General features: G+C 38.0%; 2 protein-coding genes across 3 annotated transcripts in view; both read right to left on the bottom strand.

The window, feature by feature from the left end:
* Positions 1-27,384, bottom strand: part of CEMIP (cell migration inducing hyaluronidase 1) — a 65,640-nt gene that overhangs the window by 31,302 nt on the left and 6,954 nt on the right. Inside the window, exons 1-4 of one of the 2 annotated variants that reach the window (XM_053464893.1) lie at positions 5,015-5,554; positions 2,557-2,663; positions 1,013-1,153; positions 127-265 (exon numbers count right to left, since the gene is read on the bottom strand). In XM_053464893.1, coding sequence (XP_053320868.1) covers positions 127-265; positions 1,013-1,153; positions 2,557-2,629 — 353 coding nt within the window. In that variant the 5' untranslated portion in view covers positions 2,630-2,663; positions 5,015-5,554. Of the gene's footprint in view, positions 1-126; positions 266-1,012; positions 1,154-2,556; positions 2,664-5,014; positions 5,555-27,384 lie in introns of those variants that run through there. The other variant, XM_053464894.1, reaches the window with a different exon arrangement.
* LOC128492365 (cell surface hyaluronidase-like) overlaps positions 6,011-27,384 on the bottom strand; it is a 46,041-nt gene continuing 24,667 nt past the window's right edge. The window contains exons 14-25 of the mRNA XM_053464891.1: positions 27,102-27,233; positions 26,722-26,757; positions 24,444-24,596; positions 23,675-23,852; positions 20,087-20,302; positions 16,900-17,108; positions 10,964-11,146; positions 9,881-10,106; positions 8,819-8,920; positions 7,730-7,890; positions 7,453-7,562; positions 6,011-6,775 (exon numbers count right to left, since the gene is read on the bottom strand). Of these exons, the coding sequence (XP_053320866.1) occupies positions 6,627-6,775; positions 7,453-7,562; positions 7,730-7,890; positions 8,819-8,920; positions 9,881-10,106; positions 10,964-11,146; positions 16,900-17,108; positions 20,087-20,302; positions 23,675-23,852; positions 24,444-24,596; positions 26,722-26,757; positions 27,102-27,233 (1,855 nt within the window). The 3' untranslated portion in view covers positions 6,011-6,626. The remainder of the gene's footprint in view (positions 6,776-7,452; positions 7,563-7,729; positions 7,891-8,818; positions 8,921-9,880; positions 10,107-10,963; positions 11,147-16,899; positions 17,109-20,086; positions 20,303-23,674; positions 23,853-24,443; positions 24,597-26,721; positions 26,758-27,101; positions 27,234-27,384) is intronic.

Below are 27,384 nucleotides of genomic sequence, written 5' to 3' on the forward strand. Positions count from 1 at the left end.
ATTGATTGGATTGCATAAGAATATAAAGGTTGACATTTCACAATTGTCCTTAGATCCATTCATTCTAAAATAAAATGCAGGCCGTGATTCCATGCTTCCATTTGATGATTGTGTTATGTCATTTACCTTCCATACAGGACGATAGTAAGATTTCCTCTAAACAGACAGTCTTCACTCCCAATGTGCAGCTCGCCCCCATTCTCTATTAGAATATGTCTTGTGCGAAGAGCGATGGGTTTATTACTGGGTTGGATGACCAGTTTAGCTGTAATAGAAAATTGACTCTGGTTACAACAGGACTAACTACATCTTGACCATGAATTATCAAACAGGATCAGATCTTTTGCACAATTACTTTTCTATCCCTGATTTATTGATGGAGTAAAGAATTTTATCTATGGTTAATTGTATTCAGTCTAAAAGGGGTCAAATGGTCCTCCTTGTTAAAAGAGGGCCTACTGGTTGCCCTAAAGTATAAATAAATAGCTTTTCAGCAAGTAGTAACTAACAAAAATTAAAAAAATTGTGTTTACATTATTTAAACAAATTTGATTAAAATGTATTGTAATAAGCCTTTGGGGAAAATATTAGTTCGATTTCCATAAAGCTTTTCTGTAAAACTTTTTTTCTCTTCTGATTTATTTGAACATTCCTAGACAATGAAAAAATACTTTCCCAGTAAACATTGAATAGCTGGAAAGGTTACTTTTAATTGTTGTTTACTTCATATACAATGAAACAGAACCTTTGAATATACATCAATTGCAATACATATACACAATAGTTAACAGAAAAAATACAATTATTACTATCTGGTGTTATGGAAATGTTTAAAATTAAGAGCCGGCAAACATTTTGAAGCACTTAAAGCCATAGCCGCACATATGGATGTAGTCACAACTGAATGGCCATGTTTATCAAATTGAGAAACTAGTAGTTTTTCAAGGGAACCATTTGGGTTTTCAGAATGTTTTTGCCATTTATAAAGCATTGACTGAATGATCTGTCTCACCTCCATTGGTGATGTGCATGGAATGTACTGTAGCAGAGGATGTGAGAAGGAGCTTTCTGCTTCCATCAATGGTCACACGGTTGGCTTCATTGTGCCCAGGATTCCAAGGCTCTAGCTGTGGGTCTTCATTAGGGCAAAATCCTAATATGAAAAATGTGAAGTCAGTGCCTTCTTTTAGATGTCTCCTAAAGGATTATGTCAACTACTGGTTTATCAATCAATAGTAGGCATAGAGAACCTTTAATTCCAACTGGGGATGGAAAACTGAGCACCTTTAATTAGAAAAAAATCTAAAGAATGCATTCTGCATGACAAGAGAGATTTTAATATATAACATACATTACCCATAACTGTCCATATTTAAAAATCCATCAAATTCAGTTGTTGAAATTAAAACCAACCAAACAAAAAAAAAATAGGACGTTTTCCATAAATTCAGCTTTTGGTATTTTTGCAACACACTTCATGAAGTAAATGTAAGTATGTATTGGTCATTGTCCTGAACTGAGAAAAAACTGGCAATGAATTTGTCCAAGGAAAATAAATTGTAGGGATATGTAACCAAGTCCAATAAATATGTAGCACCTAATACAGTCCTACTGGTAGGAATTTAATTTCCACAGAAGGAAAACTCACTAACAATTTCCAAATACCATTTATTTTTAGACAATTTTGAAGAGTGAAGATTGTTCTATTTACAGAGATCTAATAATGAATTATTTCTGACCCATTTCTGAAGGTTTGTACCACATTCACAACATCACATCTAAAGCTTGCTGTAGATGGGGGGGGTCTCATTAACGATATGTTAATAATTTTATACTCAGAACCAAGAGGTGAGCAATACAATGCGGTTTATTTACCAAAGGGAGAGTTGAGGTTTCAACTCTCCAAACTACCTATTAATTATGGGTTGGTTTCTCCAGCATGGACGGAGACTTTGGAGAAATATCACTGATTTAACCATACATTATACAGGGCCAGCCTAACCCTTCCCGCAGCATAAATAAGGAGTTGAAAGAGTAAACTCTCCTGTCAACAAACCCTTAAGTGAGTAAATCCCATTGCTGTTCGCCTTCTTAAATGGCTGAAACGATAAATGCCTGCTTTGAGGATCACCTACTAAAAAATGATGATGTGGCCCCAGGCATTTTTTGTTAGCTGTGCAAGACAAGTTTTAATGGGCAGCGTTTCTGTATAAATAGCTCGATACACAAAGTAAATATGCCTCAAAACACATTGGATAATGATATAGATCTAGCCCTGGTTCGCTTTGTTTTTAGTCTAAGCTCCATAGTTAAGTCCTGAGCTGCCAACGCTCATGTGTGTGTCCCGTGGTTTGCTAAATTATATTTTGATGTGGACACAGGGGTTTTGCCATATATTTTCGATCAAAACCCCCATGCAAGGAAGTGAAGCCCCATTATTCCACACCCAGCATATTCATGCAGGGATTCCGCTGCTCCATGAAACATTTAATATCTCGCTGGCAAATCACCCGTCTGAGTTGGGCTGTATTATAACCTCGAAGGCTATACGCTCACCTGTGTGGCCAGGTGCAACAAGGACTGCGCCCAACGTTACGATCAGGGCAAGCAACACACTGCCTGAGTTCATGGCTCTGGTGAAGTACCCAGCAAATTCCAGGTCCCTGAGAATGAAAACAAAACAATAGATCAATTCATCAAATTGTGACTAGAACTGGACTTATCCCACATGTACAGCATTTAACTGTAGTCAGGATTCTGTGGTCCTGAGAAGCACCCGATTTGCTTTCTTACTGTGATTACGAAAATGTCAGCGATATAAAGGTGCCAGGTAGAGTTTGCTGCCAAGCGAACTCCATCTAACTCCTCCGCCTACAACTCATCGTATCCAGATGTGGGGGCACCAAGCAAGGCATCGCTCAGGGCCCCCATTACACAGGCCGTGGGTAATGGAGAAGGTCAGACGGCTGTCAGTGTCCGCACCCTGGCAGAATGGAGGTGCCAAGCTTCAGCCAACTTAACCTTTAAGTACCAGGGGTGTACATAATGCGCTGCAATAATCTAAAACCCATTTTGGCACCAGGTTAAAAATCTGATGAACCTTCATTTGCCTGCATATGTTATTTAAGTAAAGAACATTATGGATTTTTCATATTTAACCTGTTTTCCCCTCAACTGGAAAACCATTTGTTAACTTTACATTTTTGGACTTTTTTGTTTTCAATCCTGATTTCATGATATTTCACTTTATTCTTTAACCAAATAACCCTGTAACCCATGTGAAATAAAATGATTTATGTCACCTAGTAATATTTTCCTCTGCATTTTAAATCCATCACTCAATCTTTTACCTGTCCAATATAAATGGATTCATATCACAGACTATATAGCACCGGGTTAGCTTGCACAGCATATTGCCAGCGTCCTGCTGAAGCATTTACTAACTGAATCTAGAAATTCCCCACTGGGTGTTTTATCCAGTTCGTCTTGGAAAGACGCCTAGAAGCAACCTCTGGATGTATATTTGGATTCCTGGCAAGAACGTTGCAGTCAAATTGCTTCCAGCTGCAAATCCTAGCCAAGGGAGCTGGTGCCTGCGGTCCATGAGAGATTCAGATGGGAGCACGGGATACAAGATAGATATAAAAGACAGGTTCATATGGGCTAATGCCTCAAAGGCGCCAATTAACCCTTCGGTGGGAGACAATAAGAAAAAATAGCAGATCTGACAATGAACTGATCCAAACTGATTCTCCTCCAAAATCACAAGAAAGTGTAATTTGCTTAATTTTAGAGAGTTGCTAAAAATGTTTAGGATTAAAAAACAAACGATTTCTATCAGCTTTACATTCCAAGTGACAGGTGTTAGGCGAGGCACACTGTATTTTAGTCCCGTAGGCAGGAAAATGCTTAAAGGGGCATTTATTTCATACTTTGGGGGAAACGGAAATTAGTTCAAGAGTATATAGACAAGTCAACTATATATCCGTGTCTAATGCCTATTAAACTCTGTTAGACCTACCTATCGTACATATATTTGTAATCTATGCACCTAGACCAATCTAAGGGATTCAACTATGATCCTCTACCACTTGTAGTATTTTGATGGGCTACGATTCTCTGCTGTAGATCATCAAAGCCTACAACTGAGAGAGATCATGGATGGGTGCATTAAGGGATGGGTTACAAAAGATTGCCCACCAAAAGACACAAGAGGCATTGCCAGTTCCACTGGGCTATATTTATAAAGAATAGTTCTGGTGCGTGGCCCTACAGCTGAGCAGCCAGCAGGAACATCCATCTGGTTTCCTTGGTGATTGCTCCAAATTTAAAGATTTGTCTTAGAACTGCTCTTAAGAAATATAATACATTAAACAATATAAGACTGGATGATTTGGCAGCATTCCCACTTTCCATAGGCCACTGATACTATGCGATGTCTTTTGAGAGATCGGAACATTATGTTTCTAAATGAATACCGTATTTCTAGACAATTAACTAGACGCTTGCACAGCAATCCAAAAATGTATTCTATAATCTTGATATATATATCTAAAAGTGACGTGGGGTGAGCACATTTATTTTCCATTAGAATGCCAAAGGTGTATTCAAGATCAACCTAAAAATATAGGTAAAAAACAATTTATTGCTATGATTAACAATCTATAATTTTTTGCACAGGTTTTGGAATTTGCAGAAAGTGATTTAAACCCACTAAAACCATCAGGTGTTATGGATGTGTCTTTAATCCATAATCCAATTCCCATCCAAAAATAAGAAACAAATACTGCTCAGGTGAACAGCTCAGTGGAAGTTAAAAACATTAATGACAACACGTATCTGAACCATCAATTTCCCTTTCTTCACATCTGTATCATTGCTTAACAGCGAGAATCTGAGATCTGGAACTGGCAGGGTCCAGCAAACAGAAGGAATGTATTGAGAATAAACAACTCTCTTACTTTTTGTATACAAAGAGCAGACAAGTGAGAGAATCCAGTGATGATAATCATACCTGAGCGGTAGGACAGTGATGACTTACATGGATATCCAACCCATCTGGATTATCTAGTCCATGCCAGGCTTGGGTTCCATGGCTCTGGATAAGGTTATCTCACTGAGCTGCTAAATCTCAAGTGCTCCTTGTCCCGTCAGCACCTCATTTCTCTTAGATTCCAGCGCTCTAAATGGTGCTCAGCCCAGTTCCCGTCTGTTGTGCTCCTCTTGCAGATCTACTGCAAGAACTGCTTAACGCCAGGTTTGGTGTAAGCTCTGGAGACATCTATGTCTGTAATTAGTGTCACGGTCTATCATATACAGTAACTCCTCCTGTCACCTCCTCCCATGTCCTCCCTCACTCTCTGCATGACTCCATAGGTGATATCTTGCCATTTAATCTTCCAACACCAGGATGCCAGTGAGGACAGCAACACCGCGGTATGTTCATCTCTGTCACGATGAGTGAATACCTCAAATATGTAGATGAGCCACAGGATGAAACACGATATCAAGTGCATGTAAAGCTGAGTAGTTATTAGATTTGGCAAAATCTGCATGAACATGTACGAAACAGCTCAGTATGAGATAATCTCGGTAAAGAATGTGACAGCCATTAAAATCAAAATATGAAAAAAGGAAAACAGGCTGTTTTTTTGCTTGTACAGTTCAAAATGGAAAGAGCCTGGGGGCCAAGCACGAAACCCCTCTGAGACCAAGTGGTCAAGAAAATAGGTGTCTGTCAAGACTCTATGGTAGAGAAGATATCTTATAAGAAAGTGACTGCCTGAGGAGTCATATGTTCTAAACAGGGCAAATAATATCTTACCAGCTATTACTGCCACCACCTTCAGTTACATTTCTTTGTATGGAAGAGTATTAGTTGAGGTATAACCCAATAAAAAAGAGAGGGCTTATGATTGTTCTTTTCCTCCTCTGTTACTTCATATCCATTTACAAAGCCAGAGACAGAATCTTGTGGATCGTGACCTTACACTCAGCACTTTTCACACCAACACAATGTGTTCAGTTTCTTCAAGATGATTACATGAAGCTGGCATCTGCTCAGGGACCTCTGAAACACTGAGCTCAATCTTACCTTCCACCAAAAAGATGAAACTCACAACTATCCAAATGAGATTGTCCATACAAAGGGAGGAGATAGGGGTAGATATTTCACATGTTCAGCGTGCAGGTTACATCACAGCAATTTAACTATTGATTTCTTACCTGTTCCTCGGAAATAACGTTCACTCACCATACAGTATCAAGAAAAGATTTTGACCCAGAAAGCAACTGTATGTGCACAAGGCTCTACGGTATGTTCCCCATTTTATCAAATCATTGGCCACCATAAACAAGTGCAGGTTTTACAGACTTGGCTCTAGAAAACTCACCAGATCTTGTATTGTCAAATGCATCAGGCTTACAGAAAAGAAAAAAACATTTATTAACTGCAAAACATACACAAAAAGAGCATAAAAACATGGGATCATATTCTGTCTTTGGGACAAGGGCTATCATAAATACTTTTCCATGGCTCAGTAAATAAGTGCGTTCTTTTTTTGCCCGTGGGGACAGATAACTGTGAAGACAAAGGTATTAAAGACACTTTTGTAGTCTTGTGGCTCCTAAAGTTTTGGAGCTGGGCATCTGTATTCCGTAAGCATCAATGGAAGGTAAAGGTGAATAGATGCAGCTCGTTTCTCTGCGCCGTTATTAACTATTTTAATCCAGGATGGACTGGAAAGTCCCTTGTACCCGACCATAGCAAAACTTCCTAGAAAGCAAACACATAAAGTAAAAGTTACCTATAATAGATACCAATATTATAGTGGCACAGCACTAAACACCCGGGGCCCCTGTGCAAACTAAATTGAGGGGCCACATTGTAGAACATGCCAGATGGCATGCATATAGCTATATTATGCAAGATAGATACTTTGCACTCAGTACGAAAATAAAGGTAAGTGGATGAATATCTAGCTCATACTCAATGTAATCAATGAGTATAGGACCGTTGTGAAGCAGTGACCTCATAATCGAACCCCCCTGTAGATACATGGCCTAGTGAGCCCCCTGAATATATGGGGCAGCTATTGTACTACTGGATTATTAGCAATGTTTACTATAAAGAAAAAACGCAGCACAGTCATTATGAAACAACCCCAGAGTCGTTCTAATGATGGCCCACGGACACGCTAAAAATCCCTTATTTATTTATTTATTTCTGCTTTGATAGAACTTTAAAATGTGTTGCATGTGTAACAGAGAGAATTCTTCAATTGCCACTATGGGCTGATAATGAACAGACTTGGAAGTTAATCATGCGACATGTTTAAAAACAATAATGATACCGTTTTGTTTAATGTGGGACAGGGTAACATTACTAAAAGAATGTAGATGGCGTCACTTAAAAATGAAAGCAATGATTATCTGTGAACATGAATTAATTACCTTTTCTGAGAAGTGCAACAGGTTTGGCTGAGCCAAGTTTTGTGAACACCGACATTTCAGAACTTGGAGGCGCTTCCATGATATCTCTGGAGCAAATCAGAACCACGGACCTAGACAACCATTATGAAAAGTGTTTAAAGTACATATACTATATGTATGTTATTATATATATATATATACACATACACAGTATCTATCTATCACTGAGGGTATCTAGCCGGAGAAATCCGTCGCAAGAAGTTTAGAAACACTGATCCAGCCATCATTCTTTTCGTACCTCTGTTTCATTGATGTTTGGATGAAGCTGCTTAGGGCTTTTGTAGTCCTTGGATCGCTAACCATGTCAAAATGCCTCTTGCTTACTATTGCCCCTGAGCAGGCATCTAGCACCAAGAAGAAAAGACCTCTTCTCTTAAAAAGGATTATTTCTTCATCAACCTAAAACAGACAGAAGGATATATTGCTTTATTCTTGTTACTCTATAGTTTATAATAATAATAGAATAATCCAGGTAAATTTGGGTATTTGTTGCTTGTGTTAAATATGTCAATCTGCTTTAATGTCTGGGACACAGACCAGGGACTTCTTGTTTATTTGTGATGGAGTCTTCTGCTTTGAATCAGGGATTGCAGACGTGTCTTAAATAAACAACAGCAGATAACGTAAACTAACAAACAGCTTTAATGTGCATTAATACAGAGAACAACAAAACAATTAACAAACATTTATGTTTTATATATACCCAGTTTATTAGAAGGAGGAAATGATAAGCACATTCTTAGCACGTTGGATAAATGGTAAGCTCGTTTGAGCAGGGCCCTCCTCATCTTTTGTCTCTGTAAATCTAATTCTTATGTATGTTATGTACTACTTGTTATGTCCTGTCTACCCATTGTACAGCACTACGGATTATGATGGCACTATATAAAACAATAAATATTAATAGAATATTAAAATGTGAATTGGTTGTGAATGAAGGATTCCCAGATATAACCCCTTTTAATTTTTGTATGTGTTATGGTTAAAGTACAAACCTAATTGGGAATGGCATGCCAGATATGGCATTATTTTTTTTAACTGGGCGACAAATCCCATGATCCTCAGCTTACAACAGGAAAAGTGCAAAGTCCCTTTGCCCCTAGTATTCCAAAAAAGATGTTGGATAGAATGCGGTGGTATGGTCCAGGTCTAGGAGCAGTATGAGCCAGAACCGGAGCTGACAGCAGAGAGAACAGAACCTAGCTAACACTTACACATTTTGTTTTTAGCTTTGCCAAACCTTATATCATAATCAGCTGACATTGCTCTTGAGCTTTATACTTAGATAATATTATTAAACGTGTTTAATTTTTGGATAAGGCATTACCTTAATAAAAGCAGACTGCAGCCCATTTAAAGTATCAGCCCTGCGGAGGGACTGCACCTGTATCCTGGTGTATTTGATTGATGGGTTACTGGTTATAGCTATCTGAAAGGAAATACCGGAAAGAACAACATCATGAAATGACCAATATACAGCAGTTACCAAATTATCAGTTTAGAGGGCTATTTAACCCTTTGAGGTGTATTGCCCTTTGAGGGCAGAACTGGTGAGCAAGGTATGGCAACCCAAAGAGATATTTCCCCTTAAACATTCAAAAGTACAATAATACCGTTATATATATATATATATATATATATATATATATATATATATATCTAGATTGGCATAATTAAGAAAGAGCATAGAACCATATTTATGAAGAAATATTGAAGCAGTTCTGGAGCAGAGCGGTATATTTAAATCAATCATTGAAAACAAAAATGGCCTCAATTGCACACAAATATTGCTAGCAAGTAGTTAATCAGTGTGTCGCTTATACAGAATATAAAAGCTACATTACATTAAATAGAATAAAATGCAGTAGACTTGTTACTAGTACATTTTGTTGAGATGTATGTTTCTTAAAAACTGAAATAACGTAACTAAACCAAACATTAGGGAAAGCTATTCACCAACCTATGAGTGACTACTATGTGTCTAAAATGTGGATGCAGGGCATTGCCCCCAGGTGCCTCCTTAAATGTGACTGTTAGTGCTGGGACATTATGGCATATCTGGTGCTGGACTAACCTCTGTAGTGTAAGCGGGCCGGGTGGGGAGATCAGAGATCTTCTTTGGAACCGGCCCATTGAAGAGCCTGTGAAGCCTGATCTCCATATAGAGCGATCTGCCCCCAAGTTGGTGGCAGAGGAGCTTCTTCTCCTCGCCCAAGAAATTCTGCCCTAGGCCAAGTCTGCCTAGCCCAGAATATCTGGTTGTGCTTTCACAACAAAAGTGGTTGGTGGTTGTTACTTAAACAAACATCAATGCATATAGGTTGTGATATGAACGGAGAGTCCTAAACGTATGGACACATACATCTCAGCTTCTTAATAGGACTTTTACCTGTGGAGCCCCACACTGGCTGCATGGCATGGCAACCCGATGAGACACAAAGAGCCGGTGGGATGGGTTTTCTTCACTGTCCCTCTCCGTGTAAGGGTTAGGGATACATTCATTGAGATCCTCTGGATAGAAGTCAGCCGTGATCTTGATTCTCTCACAGCCATGTTGTGAACAGTAACTATGTCCTTTGCGATTGGAATGAGCTTGTAGGTGAAGGAAGAGGTATCTATTGGGACAAAGGAGACATTTGGTCAGATTCACAAACAGACACAACTGTATGTTTGCACATATACTGTGTACAGAATGAGCTGCATTCCTTTACATGTAAACTTGCTGTGAACAGGTACCATAACCCCGAGTCCCCTTCAGACTCTCTGGCATGCAAAGTAAAGAACAATCTAAGTAAAATGGTCAATATCAGGATTTTCCAATGGGTACCTTACAGCTATAGGCAATATGGCTACCAGTGCTCCGGTTTCTGAGACTGACATTGACAGACTGGTTACTTTTAGAGATAAGGAATCCTTGAATTATACCAAAGCAGAGGCCATCTCCCGTTACTAGAGTTGACTCACATCCCATAGGCGTTTACTGTTACTATCATACGGTGAATGGCAGGCATTGGTGACAATCACCAATGTGCATATTCAGCAGCCAGGGTGTGCAATAGGTTACGCTAGAATTGTTATCAAGACAGGATCCCAGCTGACAGGCTATTATCCATTATACTGACAAAGTGCTGCAGGTGCGACATTTACCAAGTATTGTGACCTTCATGTCTGGGAGTGTCTAGGGATTCCTCATCACATTTGCCCTCCAGGGAGCTGCTTCAGAGGATAACATGTTCTAGCAACATATTGCGTGCAGAGGGGAAACTGGAAATATTAAATATAGGAGTGCGTTTCTATTGTAGAACACTTCCAGCACATATACGTATAGAAGGAGTAAATAGGGAAGGAAGTGTTTATTCAGAAACTGCCAGGATAGATCACAATTATGGTAAATATCTGTAAAAATAACCATGAAACATTCACTGTAATGCCGGCTTTATTGCCCAGAAACAGGACTGGGAAGGACACTTACCCTGACTCTTGGCTGAAGTAAAATAGTCTTGCATCTGATGGGTTTAAGGCCTGGTGAATGGAATGAGCCCAGGAGTAGTGCCGTACGCTGTGGACCCTTCCGGTGTGGCGATCGTAAATGTCTGCCATAACTTGGAATACAGCGCTTCTTGGGTAACATAAAGCTATCTGCAACCAGTCTCCCCTGCAGGAGGTAGAAACCAAGGCATGTTATGCTGTGTAGCAATGCCCGCTTTATCTACACAACATGATGATGGTCAAAAACGTCCAGCATTATATTCAGGTTTGAGTTCCTTAGCCCGTGCCGGAGCGGGCGGTCACTGGAGCAAGATGTAGAAAAGCCATGTTTTTTTCCAGTAAGATCATTGCCATCAAACATTACAATTCCATTGTACATTCCATTACATTTTGTAGTGTGGAAAATTTAAGAATTTTTTTTTTTTCAAGAATGAAACATTAGTAACAAAACTCTGTGTGCAAATTGTTTAAGCCTATATGTTGGTGTTAAGTGTAGATTGTGTTTGGATAGGAGCTACTGGGCTTTTTCCAGTGAATAATATAGGGGTGAACAAATAGGAAAAATAACAATATTGAGATAAAATTACTTATTGCCAGTACCTTGTCTGACAGATATGATCATGGAACTGTTATTCTTCACCCACTTTAATGGGTGATGCATAGAGTTACCACAAACACAAAAGACACAATGCTGAAACGTACTTAACGCATAATAATACCTATAAACAGCATTTTTATAGATGCAATACTGACACTACGGATATGGCTTTGTGTTTTGCTGCAAAAAACTATTACTTATAGTGTGCTTCTTTGGTTTTCAGTTACAGATCTACGTTTTAGCATGACGTCCAAAACTCAGAAACATAAAAAAATCATAATAAAATCATTTTAAAAGCTTCACATGATCACATTATCTTATGACAATAATATATCATTTGTTATCATTTTATCATATTGACAGCACTGCAGAATATAATATATATATATATATATATATATATATATATATATATATATATATATATTACATATAATACATGATCTATTGCTAAGGCTAATTTGTAGTAGTACATTACAAAACCAACAGTATGTTGGTGAAGAGATTTAAGTAATTTAATTTGCTTAAATCGGTATTTATCACAAAAAAGGCTGGCTATATAAAAAAACATGCCTTTCTGCTTTAATAAAAAAGACACGTATACTTGTATAGACCGGTACCCTCACCATTCTTCATGGTGGATGACTCCTAAGTGTTTAGCTGCCTTCATCAGGTGTCATTTATTGATTGCCCATATGATGATATAGTCTTTGTGATAACATACTGGAAAAAAATGATTTCTCTGCAATTCATCAAGATGACGACGGGAATGCATTCAAGAGGTAGCTAAGTGGGCCAGAACACTCAATTTGCAAACATTTCAAAAGAAAGAGTCGCTTCTAACTGCCTTTCTGTAAAAGTTACAACCCGGGAGCACTCCAGGTTAAAACGGCTCCAGCAGCCAAAATTCCTCAATCTGGAAGACATTCCTCGGCTGGAAAAGAGCCAGACCTTAAATGTTCACCAGTTCTTTGGTCAGCTCTAAATAATTAATATTTATTTGTGTGAAGCTGGGATTCATTGTAACAAAACCGAAAATGTCTCTGAGCAAAATATCTTTTTTTTTGGGTGGGGGGGGTGTGTGGAATCCAAACCACATAAAATATTCCGGGTCAGCAACTGTACTGCATAAACCCAAACTCTCTTATGGGCTTTGCCTCTGATTCTGCGAGTACCCCCCGGACTGGTCACCGGAGCTTACCCCAAAAAGGAGTCGTGTACCAAGAGACGCTGTAAACAACATGCCAGCAAAGTACTAAGCCAGGGATATCTCTCTAGGGAAAATACATTTCATCATCTTTTTTTCAAGCATCAATGACAATTTCCATTTACTGATTATAAATTACCGTAGGAATAGGGCTATAAAAGATGAATAAAAGGTTTTTGGTTTTTTTTTTTCTTTTCTTCAATGTTTACCCTAAATTACTTTTTGTACTGTAAGAATTTAAGCTGGGTGTTTTGAACCAACTAAATGAAACCTGATGCCCCACTTAAAATTACGAAGTAACCATTGTTTCCTATTGCTACATAAATGAAATATAGTTAAAGTAACCCATAATGTATCATTGCGACAACAGTAAATGCTACTTTGAATGCACTATATTTCTGTTTTAATGCATAAAACATCTTTTACATTCCAGACGGGGTCATGTCACCAAATAGGCATGTGGCCTACAGACATGATGTGGGAGCTGTAGAAATCAATTCTGTTAACATATGCTTTACCAAAAAATGGATTCTACTAAAGAAAACTGGGAAGGCCAATTAGTTTCAAAATGATGTTAGTAAATTATTTTATTCATAGCTTTAAAGGCTAGATGAATTCCATAAATATGATAAAACGGATTCTACAGGCCAGGCGAAACATGGACCATTGGCTGGTGCCCTCGCCCTGCATGTCAGTAGTTAAATATATATCATAGACTGGCATGCTATGGGAAGAAAGAGCATCAGGACCAACACATATATGCTGAGATATGGACTCTAAATAACACAAATGAATGTCTAACATTATCCTTCCCTCACTATTACATTACTTTATTTTTTCATGGCAAATACCCATTTAAAGGGAGTCTTTGAGTCTAGAAGACAATTTATACTCAGAAAAAAACACATATTCCATTTGCTGGCCATGTCCCTTTTTATGACACCATGTGGCAGTACATATAAATGTTTTATTTTCCATCATGGTAGTTTACTTTTATACGGTATCATGCGTTAATGCCCTAAATGTGGAAATAGCTTTTAAAATGTTCTCTTGTTATTGATTGCTATTTTTTTTTCCTTTGAACAATGTATGCATCCTTTTATCCTTTACAACCATACAACATCCTGAGGATTTCAAGGCTAAAATACAGAATTCCACTTTGCAAAATAATCTGGGATATATTATTTGAAAAAAAAAATACCAAAGGATGACACCATTAGCGCTCAAAATGAAAAAGAAAAACATCTGAGTCATCGGCCTAAGCCATGGAAAAGGAGCCCATGTTTGAGACTGTGGGATGTATACAGAGTTCCATGTTACATTTCCAAAACTAAGCTCCACCAGCTGCAGGCTAACTCCACCAAGTTGAACAATACTGTACAAACTTTGCTAATTCTGCCTTTTTTATCGTGTCCCAATGAATCATGTCCTCCCCATGTTTACAGTCTATGCATGTGCGTTCCTAGTAGTCATTGGAAGCATTTTTCATCCACAATATATTACTATAAACATATGCACGGGAAAGGTTACCTATGCACCTAATGTACATTATTAGCATTAGCATTCTTTTTAATATAGTGTTAAGGGGAAACTAGATGCATGAAGCTAAACATTTGTGCTAAATATGAATACTTAAGAAACTAGGATATGATTCAATTTACAAACAAGATGTGGTATGGTTTGGGACCACCAAAATTATTATACATGACTGTATTTTTTGGACCAACAACACATGGAAATCAAAAGTCCACCTCTTATAGAGATACTGGCAGCAGCCTGTGGCAAAGTCAGCATTACCTAATAGACTTGTGCAAACAATTTGGACAAATTTCTTGTTTTTGGTACATTAGTTTTCGGACGAATTTTGTAGGACTTTTGATTCCTCTGGGAGGGCTGGTTTTTTTTTGGACATTGATACGAAATGATGAAATCGAACATTTTTCAATCAGAATGCACAATCAATTTCTTTAATGCTCTCCCTTCTCACCTAACCTTACAAAGGCTGCCTAAATCAATCAACAACTATCAGCAATTCAACAACAAGGGAGAAATAAGTGAATGAGGAGGAATAGTCATGCAGAATTGTTGCTGTAGTTTACTTTAACACATGATATTAATGCAAAGAAAAAGTACATCCATCAGATCAGAAAAATATCACAATTGTTCCGTCGAGACTTTGAAAAACGGTTTAGATATTTTTGTACTGGTAAAAACCCGGTAGCAGATGCAGCCTGCCAAACACATAGGCTTCTGAATACTAAAACAAACACATCATTGATAGCAAAGCTCTTGCCGACGGAACCCTCATCCCTTGTGCAGTCTGTGCCAGAGCGCTCACGTGAATACAGACTGTACAAAAGCAAGAGTGTACGTGACTGCTGTGAACCAAGTAAGCCGTGATCTCCCGATCCGGAGCATGCGTCTCACGCCGACACTCTCCACCCTTTAACTGTCACCGCACCTCGCCTTCGACGTTCCCATACGCTTCTGTTTGAAAAATCAATTTGTTTTCTGAGAAGCGTTGGCAGCCGTAACACATGCTTAGGAGTTGTGTTGGAGCAGCAAGTTCTGGCACTTATCAGAACTGACAGAGAACAAAGACTCTTTCCCTGGAAGCTATTCAGAAGCAAAGGCTTCGCCGACAGCCCTGATTGAAACTTGAAAAATCCAGCTAATTATTTGCGAAGGCGAGACAGGGACATGTTGTGGAGTAATTCCAATTGTCACGTGTCGCTAGTGATAGTCCTACATATGGTGTGAGGCATTCAGCGAGACGGGAACATGTTGGGCTTCTGGTATCAATAATTACGTAAATTTATATAACATACGGCAGGCTACACTGCTACTAATTATCCAAAATATTCATCTGGTGATAATCAAACTACAATCGTTTCAACATCCACAACCGTATTGTTGGCGGGGTTAAAGAAAGAAGCCTACTAGGCAAAATCCCTTTGATATTCCCATATCATTTGACCCAGCAATAGATGAATTTAAAATCCACACTGAATCCCCATCTTGCTTGTAAATGTTAAATAAGCCATTCCCGCTTGCTGGATTACGTGTTGCTTGTTAAAAACCATTGCTACACTCGTATAGAGATATGTGCCTCGGGATGCCTCTAAATACAATTTAACTCACTTTAAAGTTAGTTGGCGTCGTAACAAATTAAACAATAACTCAGGGACCTATCCATCAAAGATCAAATTATTGAACATGGCATTATATCAAAGTGTGGGTTAGTAAGCAAATCTATATAACTTCATCCAGTGTTCCATTATAATTTTGTATTTTAAAAAAAAAAATGAGTGATATCTTTTGTGTGGACCAACAATTACAAAGTAAGTATATATATTTTCAAGATCCCTTCTACGGACTTCTAAGATCTTTTCTCTATGAATGTTGGGCGACTAAAAATAAACTTTTTTATGTCAACTTGCCTCGGACCAATTTTTGGAATTAATTAACAAACAGATGTTGTAAGGGGCTTTGCAGGAAAGTTGCCTGGCCAAATCCTTGAACTCACATTATAAAGGGCGATCCTTGGCCAATTTCTCTGTAAGAAGGTCTGAGCTGGCCCTGCATGATGCATAGTTCACTCAGTGAAGTTGCTCTCAAGAGATCTAACTCATTTAATTTATTATATATATTATTATTCATTTATACAGGGCCGCATAAGCTATTGTTCTAGCAGAACCACTGGAACTTAGCGCAATGCGATTTACATGTAGCAAGTAATATCTGTGTGTTTGGCAGGGGAAGTATCCCAAATAGCTTCCAAATACGCTACCTAGGCTACTATTGTGCATCTCAACAGTGGAACTATGTGCTATGTGGGCAGAATGCTCAGATATGTCTAATTTAAATGCCTACACAGAAAAATGGCGGGTTATGTATAATGAATAATTGGGGCCCCAAGTATTAAAGAGGAGGCAATCACAATCCAATACATTGTTTGCTCTGCTTTTACCAGTTTTGCTGACCACAAGGATTCTTTACCATTGTTTTCACCTAATGGCACAGTGACTCAAAAGGTACTACAAAGTGAGACAGACATTCAATCACCATGTTAATGGGATATTCCCCCAAACAGTACGTGTCAATGAGTGGTTACCTGTTAAAGTTGATCGGGTACAGAATGACTTCTCTCGGGGCTTGGCCCTCCCATCGGACAGTATACGACTGCTGAAGCATCACAACTGGTTGGTATTGCTGGAACGGAGCTCCCTTATTCACACCAACAAGTCTCAGGGGATGCGATGGATAAATTGCCCTGGAAACCAATATGGCGAGGTTCTCGGGGCGCCTCGCCTGGATATAAAGCTATGACGAGAGAAACGCATATATATGTATTTAACATACACTGTGAAATCAGGTAATGGGAGCATGTGGTTTCCATAAATATTTCTTTTTATAACTTTCGACTTAAGAGATGCTCACAGTCTGTGCAAAGCCACTGAGGTCGTTCCAACTTAAATAATGAAACACAATAAAAAAAATCATTTTATTATACTTGGTAATTCTCGGGAAAAAAGGGACGAGGAATAGATCCAAGTGGAAGAATGGGTTTACACTACAAAAGAAAAGAACCCGTTTTTTCATATATATATGGTTTAGAAATTCCTATGCACCCAATATATAAAACCCTTCCCGTAGATGGAAAAAAAAAAAAAAATCGGTCTGACTCCCGAGCAAGACATATAGCAGCGATCCCATATGTGAACAGTTACGGGGTTTTCTGGTTGTTCTATGGGTTTAACGGTTGTTATTAAAGTGTTAAAGTGCTAAACAACGGTGACTCTCAATTAATGTTATTTGTTTCAGTGTCAAACTTTAACATTTAGCCCCTTAAGAGACTAATAGGGATTTATTCCCCAAAACACGGAGTATATGCAGGATGGGTTTCCATCTTACTGACTTGATTATGCAATATGAAGGGCCAACCCTGGTTAGTTTCTACAGAAGATGGACTGCTTGCCCTGCATATTGTATAGTTCAATCAATGACACGACCACCAAAGATTTCACCAATTAAACTATACATATATTACATCAAAAAGTCATAAATCAAGATAACCACATCTGGTATCGGGTAAAAAGTAGATTTTTAGTAGTGTTTGAAAGGTTAGTGCAAATCTAAAACATCCTAATTTCCTATATTTCCATATAATTTAAATTAAGTGTTTAAAAATGATTAGAAATTTATTAAATTCATGAGAAACATTATTATAGCAGATCGTGTTTCTTTTAACTTGAATTAAAATATGTGTTTGTATATATTTAAGCGGTTCATTAAGAAACGTAGGAACATTACAAGAAAAGACAGAGGGGAAAAAACAGTAAAGATTATAAAGAAATGGATACGAACTGTCCTTGCAAGATTTAAAAATCTTTCTCATAAAAGCGGAGGCTTAATAATGCATAATTCCTCCCTAGGAAAGGCAACGTTTGTAGAAAAAGAGAATATCTTGTACAATAATGTTTATGGCGCGTGCCGTCATTGGAAATCTAAGGGTGTTTGCTTTATTCTGTTACACCCAGTGCAAAGTATGGTGTTAGGGCAAACTACAGACACAAAGGCATTAAGTCAATTATGAGCTCTGAGAAAGGGTGAAAAACATGGACTCCACCCCTAAAAGGAACGCAGCCTGCTGTTGTTGCCACGGAAACCAAACAACAAGTTACAGGTAGAAATAAAAATTCACACGGACATTTAATGTTCCGTGACAACAAAACTCCCTCGCTTTTATCTGTAATATACTGTGTTACTTAGAAGATGACTTTCCAGGTACAATAAACCTTAATTGGCTTACCTGGCTAACTATGTAGATTGGGTAGACCTTGTATATTAATAGTAAGATCTGTTTAATGTTAAAAGGGACAATCTTTAAAAAAAAAAAAAAAAAAAAAAAAAAAAAAAAGATTTGGAAAGCACAAAAGCATACAAAAATATTAAACTATTTTTTTTATATGTTGTACGTTGGTGTGTACTAAATATTGCTTGTCTGAAAACAATAATCTACAAACTCTAATGCCATCTGTCTGCAGTTCTGTATTATTGCATGGTGAACAGCACTGCCATCTAGCTGTGCAAGAGTGCAAGTGCGCTTTACACAGAATGTCTTAGCTCTGCGGAGAACAGCGGGTGGGGAGTAACATAATTGGACCATAGCCAACTGCCCACTAAAATCTGGACTACATATTGTTCAGTTTAGAATCAGGAAACAACACACTAACTTTTCCAGTTATATTTATCTGGATATATTTAGGTTTGATTATTTCTTTCAAATAGTCTACTTGTCATTTAACTCTGTATTATAAGGAGCAACAAAAACAACACTTCCAAAACCAGCGACTTTTAGTTGTAAATAAAATGTGTGGATCAGCCACTTTTTATTTCTCACGTCTATTTTGGATATCTGCAAAGTCAATTTTATCTAGAAGGGCTGACTCACGCACTGTTTTTATAAAGATTTTAAGTCTCCAAAAGTGGAATTGCAGATAAAACCCAGTCGCTTTCTCAAATTTGCAATAAAAGAAGACTTTTGGGCTCAGGAAATGTGTCTCTGGCAAAAAAGAGATATAATATCTGCTCTTCTTTACCCAGGAATCTGAAAAATGAATGCTGTTCGGTGCTACCAGAGGACGTTTGAAAAATCCAGTTCTTGCTTTTAATTAAAACCATTTAATGATGATGTAACAAATGCATCTGGTTTTCATAATTAAAAAGATGCTTAAACCTTTTGTTGCCAATTACTATTAAGCGGAATATGAAAGGAGATGAGAAAGGGTCCAACACTGGAGTTTGGTGGAGTAACAGGTAGCTCTCCAGTGCTTTCTGAACTATGACTCCCATTACCTTCAGGCAGCTTTGGTCAGTTAAGGGCTACTAGACAATCAAAGGAATAGAGTAATGTTTCAACAACACCTAGAAAGTTATCCATCAGCTGTACTCATGCTATAACAAGGCAGTACTACATCAGCTTACCCCCCACACACTTTACAACTCTAATCCATACGCTAAGAAATACTCATTCCCTATGTTCATGGCTTCACTCCTGATCACACTCAGTGCCAGCTATTGCCTTACTGGTGTACCATGATGAATTTCCATGATGATAGCCCAGTGTTAATGGGACCGTTCGGCATTAATTCTGCATATAAACCCCAGTAGCTCAGGCCACTCCACTGCAGCTCAATAACAACTGCATACATCCCCTAATTTATTTGATGAATAACATTTCTAAAAAGATCAGTTGAATTCAGCAACAGACAGTGTTCTACAGTAGGTTGCACGCTCACCTGTGCATATCTGCCAGTGCATATCACTCCATTCCACCGAGGCACTGTAAGGCAGCCCTTATGGCGCAAAAGAAAGTTGTCTGCCCGCCCCACAAACGTGTCAGGATATCCTGTTACTGAGCCATCTAGGTCATGGAATATCGACGTTTTGTCTCCATCATAGTCATTTGATCCAAACCATTGCCCTGACCGGCCAAAAAACACTTTGAGCCCAACCTGGTAAAAAAAAAAATAAGAAGAAAATATTTTACCTCAGAGTGAGATGGTTACAATTATAAACATAACTGACTTTCATTGCCATTAAATTGCCTTGAAAATATTAAGTGGTTAATATAGGCAGTGGGAGAAAAAAAATGGACTGTCAAGATCATAACAGTAAGTTGCGTAGATCATCTGAAGTTTGGGTTGGGAGCCGGTAAAGCGTGAGTAAGCAACGTTGGCTTTAATAAATGTAATATTTAATAGAGATGGAGACAGAATCGGCAAGTTTTGTGTCACAGCAATTCAATAAAACAAGCGTTACAGTGCATTCCGGGCTATTAACACCTCTGTTCAAGTGTTTTTGAGTGTACACATAAGGTTTACAGCGTTAACAGCTATTATACTAAAACCATAAAAGTGTTCACATATATATTATTATTATTATTATATGTAATAATGACAAGGACCTTTTCTGTAGGGCAGTCACCAGTACGGTGTGATATACAGGCGACATAGCACCGGGAAAGTATTATCATACTAATTCTGGCCGAAGAACTGATCATTACGACTTTACCTATAGCAGCTGGGGACCACAAGCAGATGTCTTGTTATTTTAACTATGTGATATCAGGTGAAGCTAGCTGCATGATGGGAGTTGTAGTCCGCATCAGCCAAAGTGTGAGAGAATGTACGTACCATGGGCATAAGGAGACAAATGAGGAGAACCTTAGCTGATCCTTGTGTTTCTACACATGATTATAGCCATATTGCTGTAAGTGATTACACAATCCCTCCCGCATTTCCAAGATCATATTAAATCATGCTGTTTGTAGCATGTTGAACACGGAGAAAATATTTAGTAAAGGAATGGAAGGTTGAGCAAGCAGTGTCTATATACATGGTGTTTGCCACGATCAGTGTAATAAACAGCGTAATAAACAGTCTGTTTCCTGCTGTGGTGTTTTTACTTCTTACTTATCTCCTGTGTTCAGCTATATCGGATGGCAGATAAACACCAGGTGATTTCAGCCTTGTTTCCCAACCCACTTCCATTGTCAGACTACAACTCCCATCATCCATAAACAACCAAAGCGGGTATGGAAACAGATATGTGGATCAAGCCTGAGCTAAACAATGCTAGTTTTGTTTGTTCAGGCAAAGCACAACATAGGATTTAAGTAAAAAAAAGAGTAAATGAAAATGTGTTGTAAATGAAAACAATGGGCACCATACAAAATGTACAGATGATTATATATAATAAGTGCCTTACTCATTCATGCCGGGCACCTGGAGAGCAGGGAATGGACTAACTGCTGCCAGGTTCAGTTTTAATGCATTCCATAGAAAAGGTGCCGCAATAAGGTACTTCACAATTATCTACATATTCTACTTGACACTAAAGCTGAAGATAGTGGCCATTATTCCACTGCCTAATTTTGCAGGATACTTTCACTCCGGAGGCGCTGCCTAGTGCAGGTATGATAACAAAGTATCTCAAAAACCCCACTTAACATGCGGAACATCTCATTCTAGCGCTAGAAAAGCCACATTTAATTCTTAACCTGCAAGTGCCAAGAAAGCGAAGAGCAACGGTCGCAGTACACGGGTTTGGGTTATTTTCTTTCTAATGGCTTAAAAACAGAAATATCTGTGTGGTACCAATAATGCACCATTACATGTTACAACTCTTCAAAAGGCATGATAGTTTTGGTCTTAAATATCATATAATCTATGCACGGACAGCTGCATAGAGTGATCATATGTTCCTAATTTTATAGGACTGTAGCTTGACTTTTTCTTTTTGTCCAAGTATTGTCCCCTAAAACCCTAAAAATAAACTGTATTTCCAAAGCAACCTTTTTTTGGCATTTGATTTACTTAAACGTAACATCAGTGACAATGGATATGATACAAACTGTTTAAGTAATGTTAATAAAAGGCAAAATGATTTATTTAAATGAATAATTTGTTTACTTTTGGTGACACTTTTCTTTTTCTGGATATTGTACATCTGCACCAACAGGAATAAAGGTAAACTAGTTAGATAGTCACCTAGCAAGATAGTCAATGTTACAGCTCAGAGGTACTGGTGTACAAGATCTTGCAGAAGGACCCTCCATCACTCATATAAAGGGGCCGGATCCACATTCTACTCTCTGCTTCTCTTTATCCACCAAGAGGTCGTAAGTATAGACTTCAGCACATATCATAATGCCAACAGGTCTTGTCCTGATTAGTTTGGCACAGGTCCACGAGAATATATGCATCTTCAGGTTAAGTTATCCACATTAAAATGCCACTCAATCACCGAACAAGAGATTTGTGTACGCACTACACGGGGAACCTGATATTACGTCAGCATCACGCCATGGGATTTGGGTCATTTGGTTAAGGTGGGGCTCTGTGGACACAGCTTTCTCCTCATACAGACTTTCTCTGTTTGAACAACAGTTTTGCAAGATTTATATTTGTTCAGAATTATTTGACTGAACCCTACAGGGATGGGAATGTTCTGCAGATTTATTAATCAAACATGGCATACGAATGTGCCGTCGAATCTCCACTTCCAAAGTACGTTATTCCTCTCCATTGCAAGACTCAGCAGGCTTTGGCATTAGAGGACGTAACCAAGAGATCGGGTTTAGACAATATCCTAGCTTTATGGTAGATAATGAAATGAATATCAATTCAGCTAAATAACATCTCAGACAAAAGGTCAGTGAGCGCTGCGCCACACACAGCTAGCAATGGCTTACCTCCAAAAAACGTCCAACTCCACAGGGAAAGCCAAGACAAACACTTGTTAGGCTGGGATCAAAGACTCTACAAGGACCTCCAAAGCCTCCATTCTATCTATTATCTAGTATGTATTACACTCATTACACTCAACCTACCTTCCGAACAAGAGTTTGTGTTGTAAGAATTCCTGGCAGATTAAACTGATAACGCTCATATGATATTGTGCTACAACAGTAAATGAAATATTCATTTTCCTACAGCTGATATAAATGACATAGACTTGGATCCCACCAACCTCCAATCACATTAAATTTTACCCCAGTAGATTCTGTGGCGCCATTACAAGAGGGGAGAATACAAAATTACCGGTAAGATTGAGATTTTGGGTATGAACAAGAATAATTATATCAGACCTTTATGTCATCTTCCTTAATAGTGCATTAATAGAAGCTTTCATGCCTCTACTTTTGAACCAGACTTGCTACCTGAACAAGACATCATCTCAGTAGGAACATCTTTACACTGAGAATGCACAAGGATGGATGAAATTTCCAGTTCGTTGCCAACAATGATAAATATTACTTTCTTTTCACAAATCCTACATGTTTTCTCATCCATCATGGTGACTACTTTGTTGTTGGTACTTACATTCCTCTCCATCTTAATCAGGGAAACATTATTCTGAGGTGTGACCTGCCAAGAATTTTTCAGAGAGAAACCAATTGCACTGGAGGGTCGGTCTGAAGTGGGGAGGAATTTCTTGAAAGTGCATTTATGCAGCCGGACAGGCCCGTCGTATATCTGAAAGCCACGAATCGGGAAGGTTCTATAAAAGAAAAGCTATAGCTTAGTTACCGTAAACAGAAGTGCAGGGAGAATTGAATGTGTTCTACGGAATAAACTGTATGTATCTTTACATCACAAATAAGGAGGAAACTGGACAAACGAAAACCCAAAACCCAATATAATGACTTTGGTTATTGGTGTATAGAGAGCTGGTAACATTATTAATGAGAAGTAATCATTCTTTAGTAAGCAAAGGTTTAAATACAGATCAATGCAAAGAAGACATGAATGGCAAATCATGGGTGAAGAGCAGCTGAAGCTAAAGTACAATATAAACCCTTCTCCTGTCTCTTTCCTCATAGATGGAACGGTCTCTGCAACCACCAAAGTAATTGAAATCCATGAATTTAGATGTGATAATGTATAGAGCGCTTAAGGGAACGTTTGACTTAAAGCAAAAAGCATTTGTATTTGCTGAAAGCAAATTTAGAATAGCCTTATGCCAACCCATGCTCATCTTAAATTTGTTTTTTCAAAATAGGGGAATAGGTCCTTTTTATTTATGAAGTAGACATACAAACAGGGCATGACAGGTACATGTAATGGGCTGGTGACCCGTTGGGAACCTTACTTGTTCCGTGGAAGTGACCTCTGTTCCCCTGAACCTCCACGTCCCCAGTAGCTGTTCTGTCCCCCTTGTGAGCCCACATTCTCACTTTCTCCTACAAAGATGGAATCGGAGATCTCCAAGCTGGAGCCTTCATCACTTGGGAAAGTTCCGTCACTGAAAGCAAAAGGAAAAAAATATTTAGAAATACAGAAAAAACAGGGGAGTCTATCAATCTTATTTATCAGATATATTATATATATATATATATTATAGAAAGATATATTTATCAGATATTAACTATGATATAGAATGAGCCTACGTGTGCTGCAAGATTATTACAGTAAATAGCCTATGTCTGCATAAAATTAGATATTCTAATAATGAAAAACACTGTAAAGGGAGTTATTACCACCAAAATCAGGAAGCATATCTGTTCGATAATTTTGGTGTATTTTGCAGTGCTCATGATCTGTGACCTCTGAATATGTGCTGAGTACATAAGTCTAGCACACAATAATGCCAGTATAACTAAAAGCATGGTCAAATTGGTAAGAATAAATTATAAATAAAACATTTTGACATTATTTAAATGACCTTGACAATTACAGAGACATATTGAGAAATATGGTAAGTCTGCACCACAGAAATGTAAGAGTTTGTCTTTGGCTTCTGTTTCATTTCTAGTAGAACATGTTGAGAAGGGGAGGAAGGCAGTGGGGTAACAAGCCCAAGCAAATGGCCAAATAACGTCAGTAATATACTAATTAGTCATTAACTATAGAGCTTAAGCCTTTGCAATGCTGGGGTGCCCAAAAATCAGGTGACATAGTGCGACTGAGTTCAAAAATAAGCCTTGGCCAAACACTTTTTTGTAACTAATAGAAAAAACTATCAAAAAAAAAATTTGAATGATGCAAAGTGGCTTGAATATGCCAGACCAGGCAATATAGATTAATAATATCTGTTACCATTATATTAAAATAAAAACTTTGTTTTTCAGTTACTATTGAATAGCATTGGAATATGTGTGCCCCTTATAAATAGAATGTCACCAGTAATGTAGTACAGAAGTGAATAGAGCAGTACATTCATCAAGCTAGCTGCTTGGAATTGAATGGAGCCATCAATGATATCGACCAGTTGAAAGCCGTATTAAGAACTACCTAATATAAACATTACAGACATTAATATAATTCACATGAAGTCTTACCCAATGTACAATGTTGACGTACATGTCAAATCCTATGTTTCCAGGAATTAAATTATGAGGTGTGAAAATGACTGGTTTAGCGCCAGGTTCTTAATGCGTGAGAAAAAAGTTTGGCAATGGGCAAAAAACTAAATAAAATAAGTAGAGGGTCTACATAAATTTTATAGTGATTCATGGTCCGAAGCAACGCGTTAAGTCCACTCTGTGTTCACTTCTCGCGGTGGATGTGGAAAGGGTGGGGAGTTAAATCCGCCAGATGTGGTGAGGTGACAGAACAGGAAGGTTGGGGAGATAGCATAAAGCATAAGTGGTCATTTCCTTAAGAAAACACTATCGCTCCTCGAACGCCAAGTGACAGAAACCCAGGAATGAGATGGAAATACGGCCTAGATTCATGCAGTAGCGAGAGAGCAGCACTCCAGATATTATTCTCCAGGAAAATGTTCCTTAAAACTAGTCTATTTTACAGATAAAAGTGCTGCAATTTCCTTTAAATTTAGAGATCTTTGCTGATCACTAATACACATTTTTTTAGATGACCCGTCCACAATATGTACACACAATATTTTTTTCAAGTATTAAATAAACAATGTCAGATATTCCATTAGCTCAACTACTTGGCCTTTACTAAACTGGAAATGTTGTATTTACAGCTTTGGGCATATTTTCATTTATTAAAATGTGTGCTTTTTTTTTGCTATGAGTGTAGCTTTTAGCAGGTAACTATGTTAAAAAGTTAACTTTTATTAGTTTACTGTAATGAAGTTATTTCCCTCCCATTCTATCAGCCCTTTACAAAAAGAATGATGAGGAACTTAAAAATAGGGAAGAAAAAACTTAACAGAGAGCAATAATCATATAGATCATGAGAGGAGAAGGTCAAAACAGCTACACGTGGTACACATGTAAACATAGGTCTCCAATGTACATTGCTTATGTTAGTCTGTAAACCATTAGGCTTAAATAGTGTACTGGTCTACTTTGGTTCTATTAATGTGCTAAAGGTCATCTACTTTAAAATTTGTGACAGAGACAGAGAATTTGTATTTGAGCTACAGAATACATGAATTCCATTAAACGCCTTCATACCTTGCTAACGTGAGTCCAATTCCATTATCTGCGAACCTAAGATAAAAAAAACAACACAGTCAATGTATACATATATTATATATATATATATATATATATATATCAAAAGACTAGTAACCATAATGTGTGGCTTTATATTAGAAATAAAATGTGCATTTGTAATATTTAAACACTTATCAAGCATGTTAAGCTACATATTTGCACATGATATATGACTGCGCCAATACTAAATATACATACAAAGTAACTTTTTCACTTGGTTTTGAAGACTTTGGGTAAGTCAGATAAGTAACAAAGATGGTACTATGTGTCGATAGTTTTCATGTTTCGAGCGCTCAGATAAGACCTGGGACTGCATGCAAACCATGGCTCAGACCTACCCTGAGTTGCGGAAAATGATGTCCCCCCCTCTGGCCCATGCACCATGGTCATTGTTTTTGAAAGCTATCAGACCATCGATGACCGCAGGTACTCGAGGCTGAGTGGGGTCAGCGTTTTGGTGGGGACGAAATCTAAAAGCAGAACATTTATAGAATATAATAAAAGAAGGGGACTCCAAAGCACTTGCGCCAACAATGTTTAAGATTAAACACTAGAATGAAGGAGGAAGACGGTCATTTGCTCCTTAAATTATTTTGATCTACATAAGTGGACATATTGGAA

Source organism: Spea bombifrons, chromosome 4 (genome assembly GCF_027358695.1).
Source record: "Spea bombifrons isolate aSpeBom1 chromosome 4, aSpeBom1.2.pri, whole genome shotgun sequence".
Lineage (NCBI taxonomy): Eukaryota > Metazoa > Chordata > Amphibia > Anura > Pelobatidae > Spea > Spea bombifrons.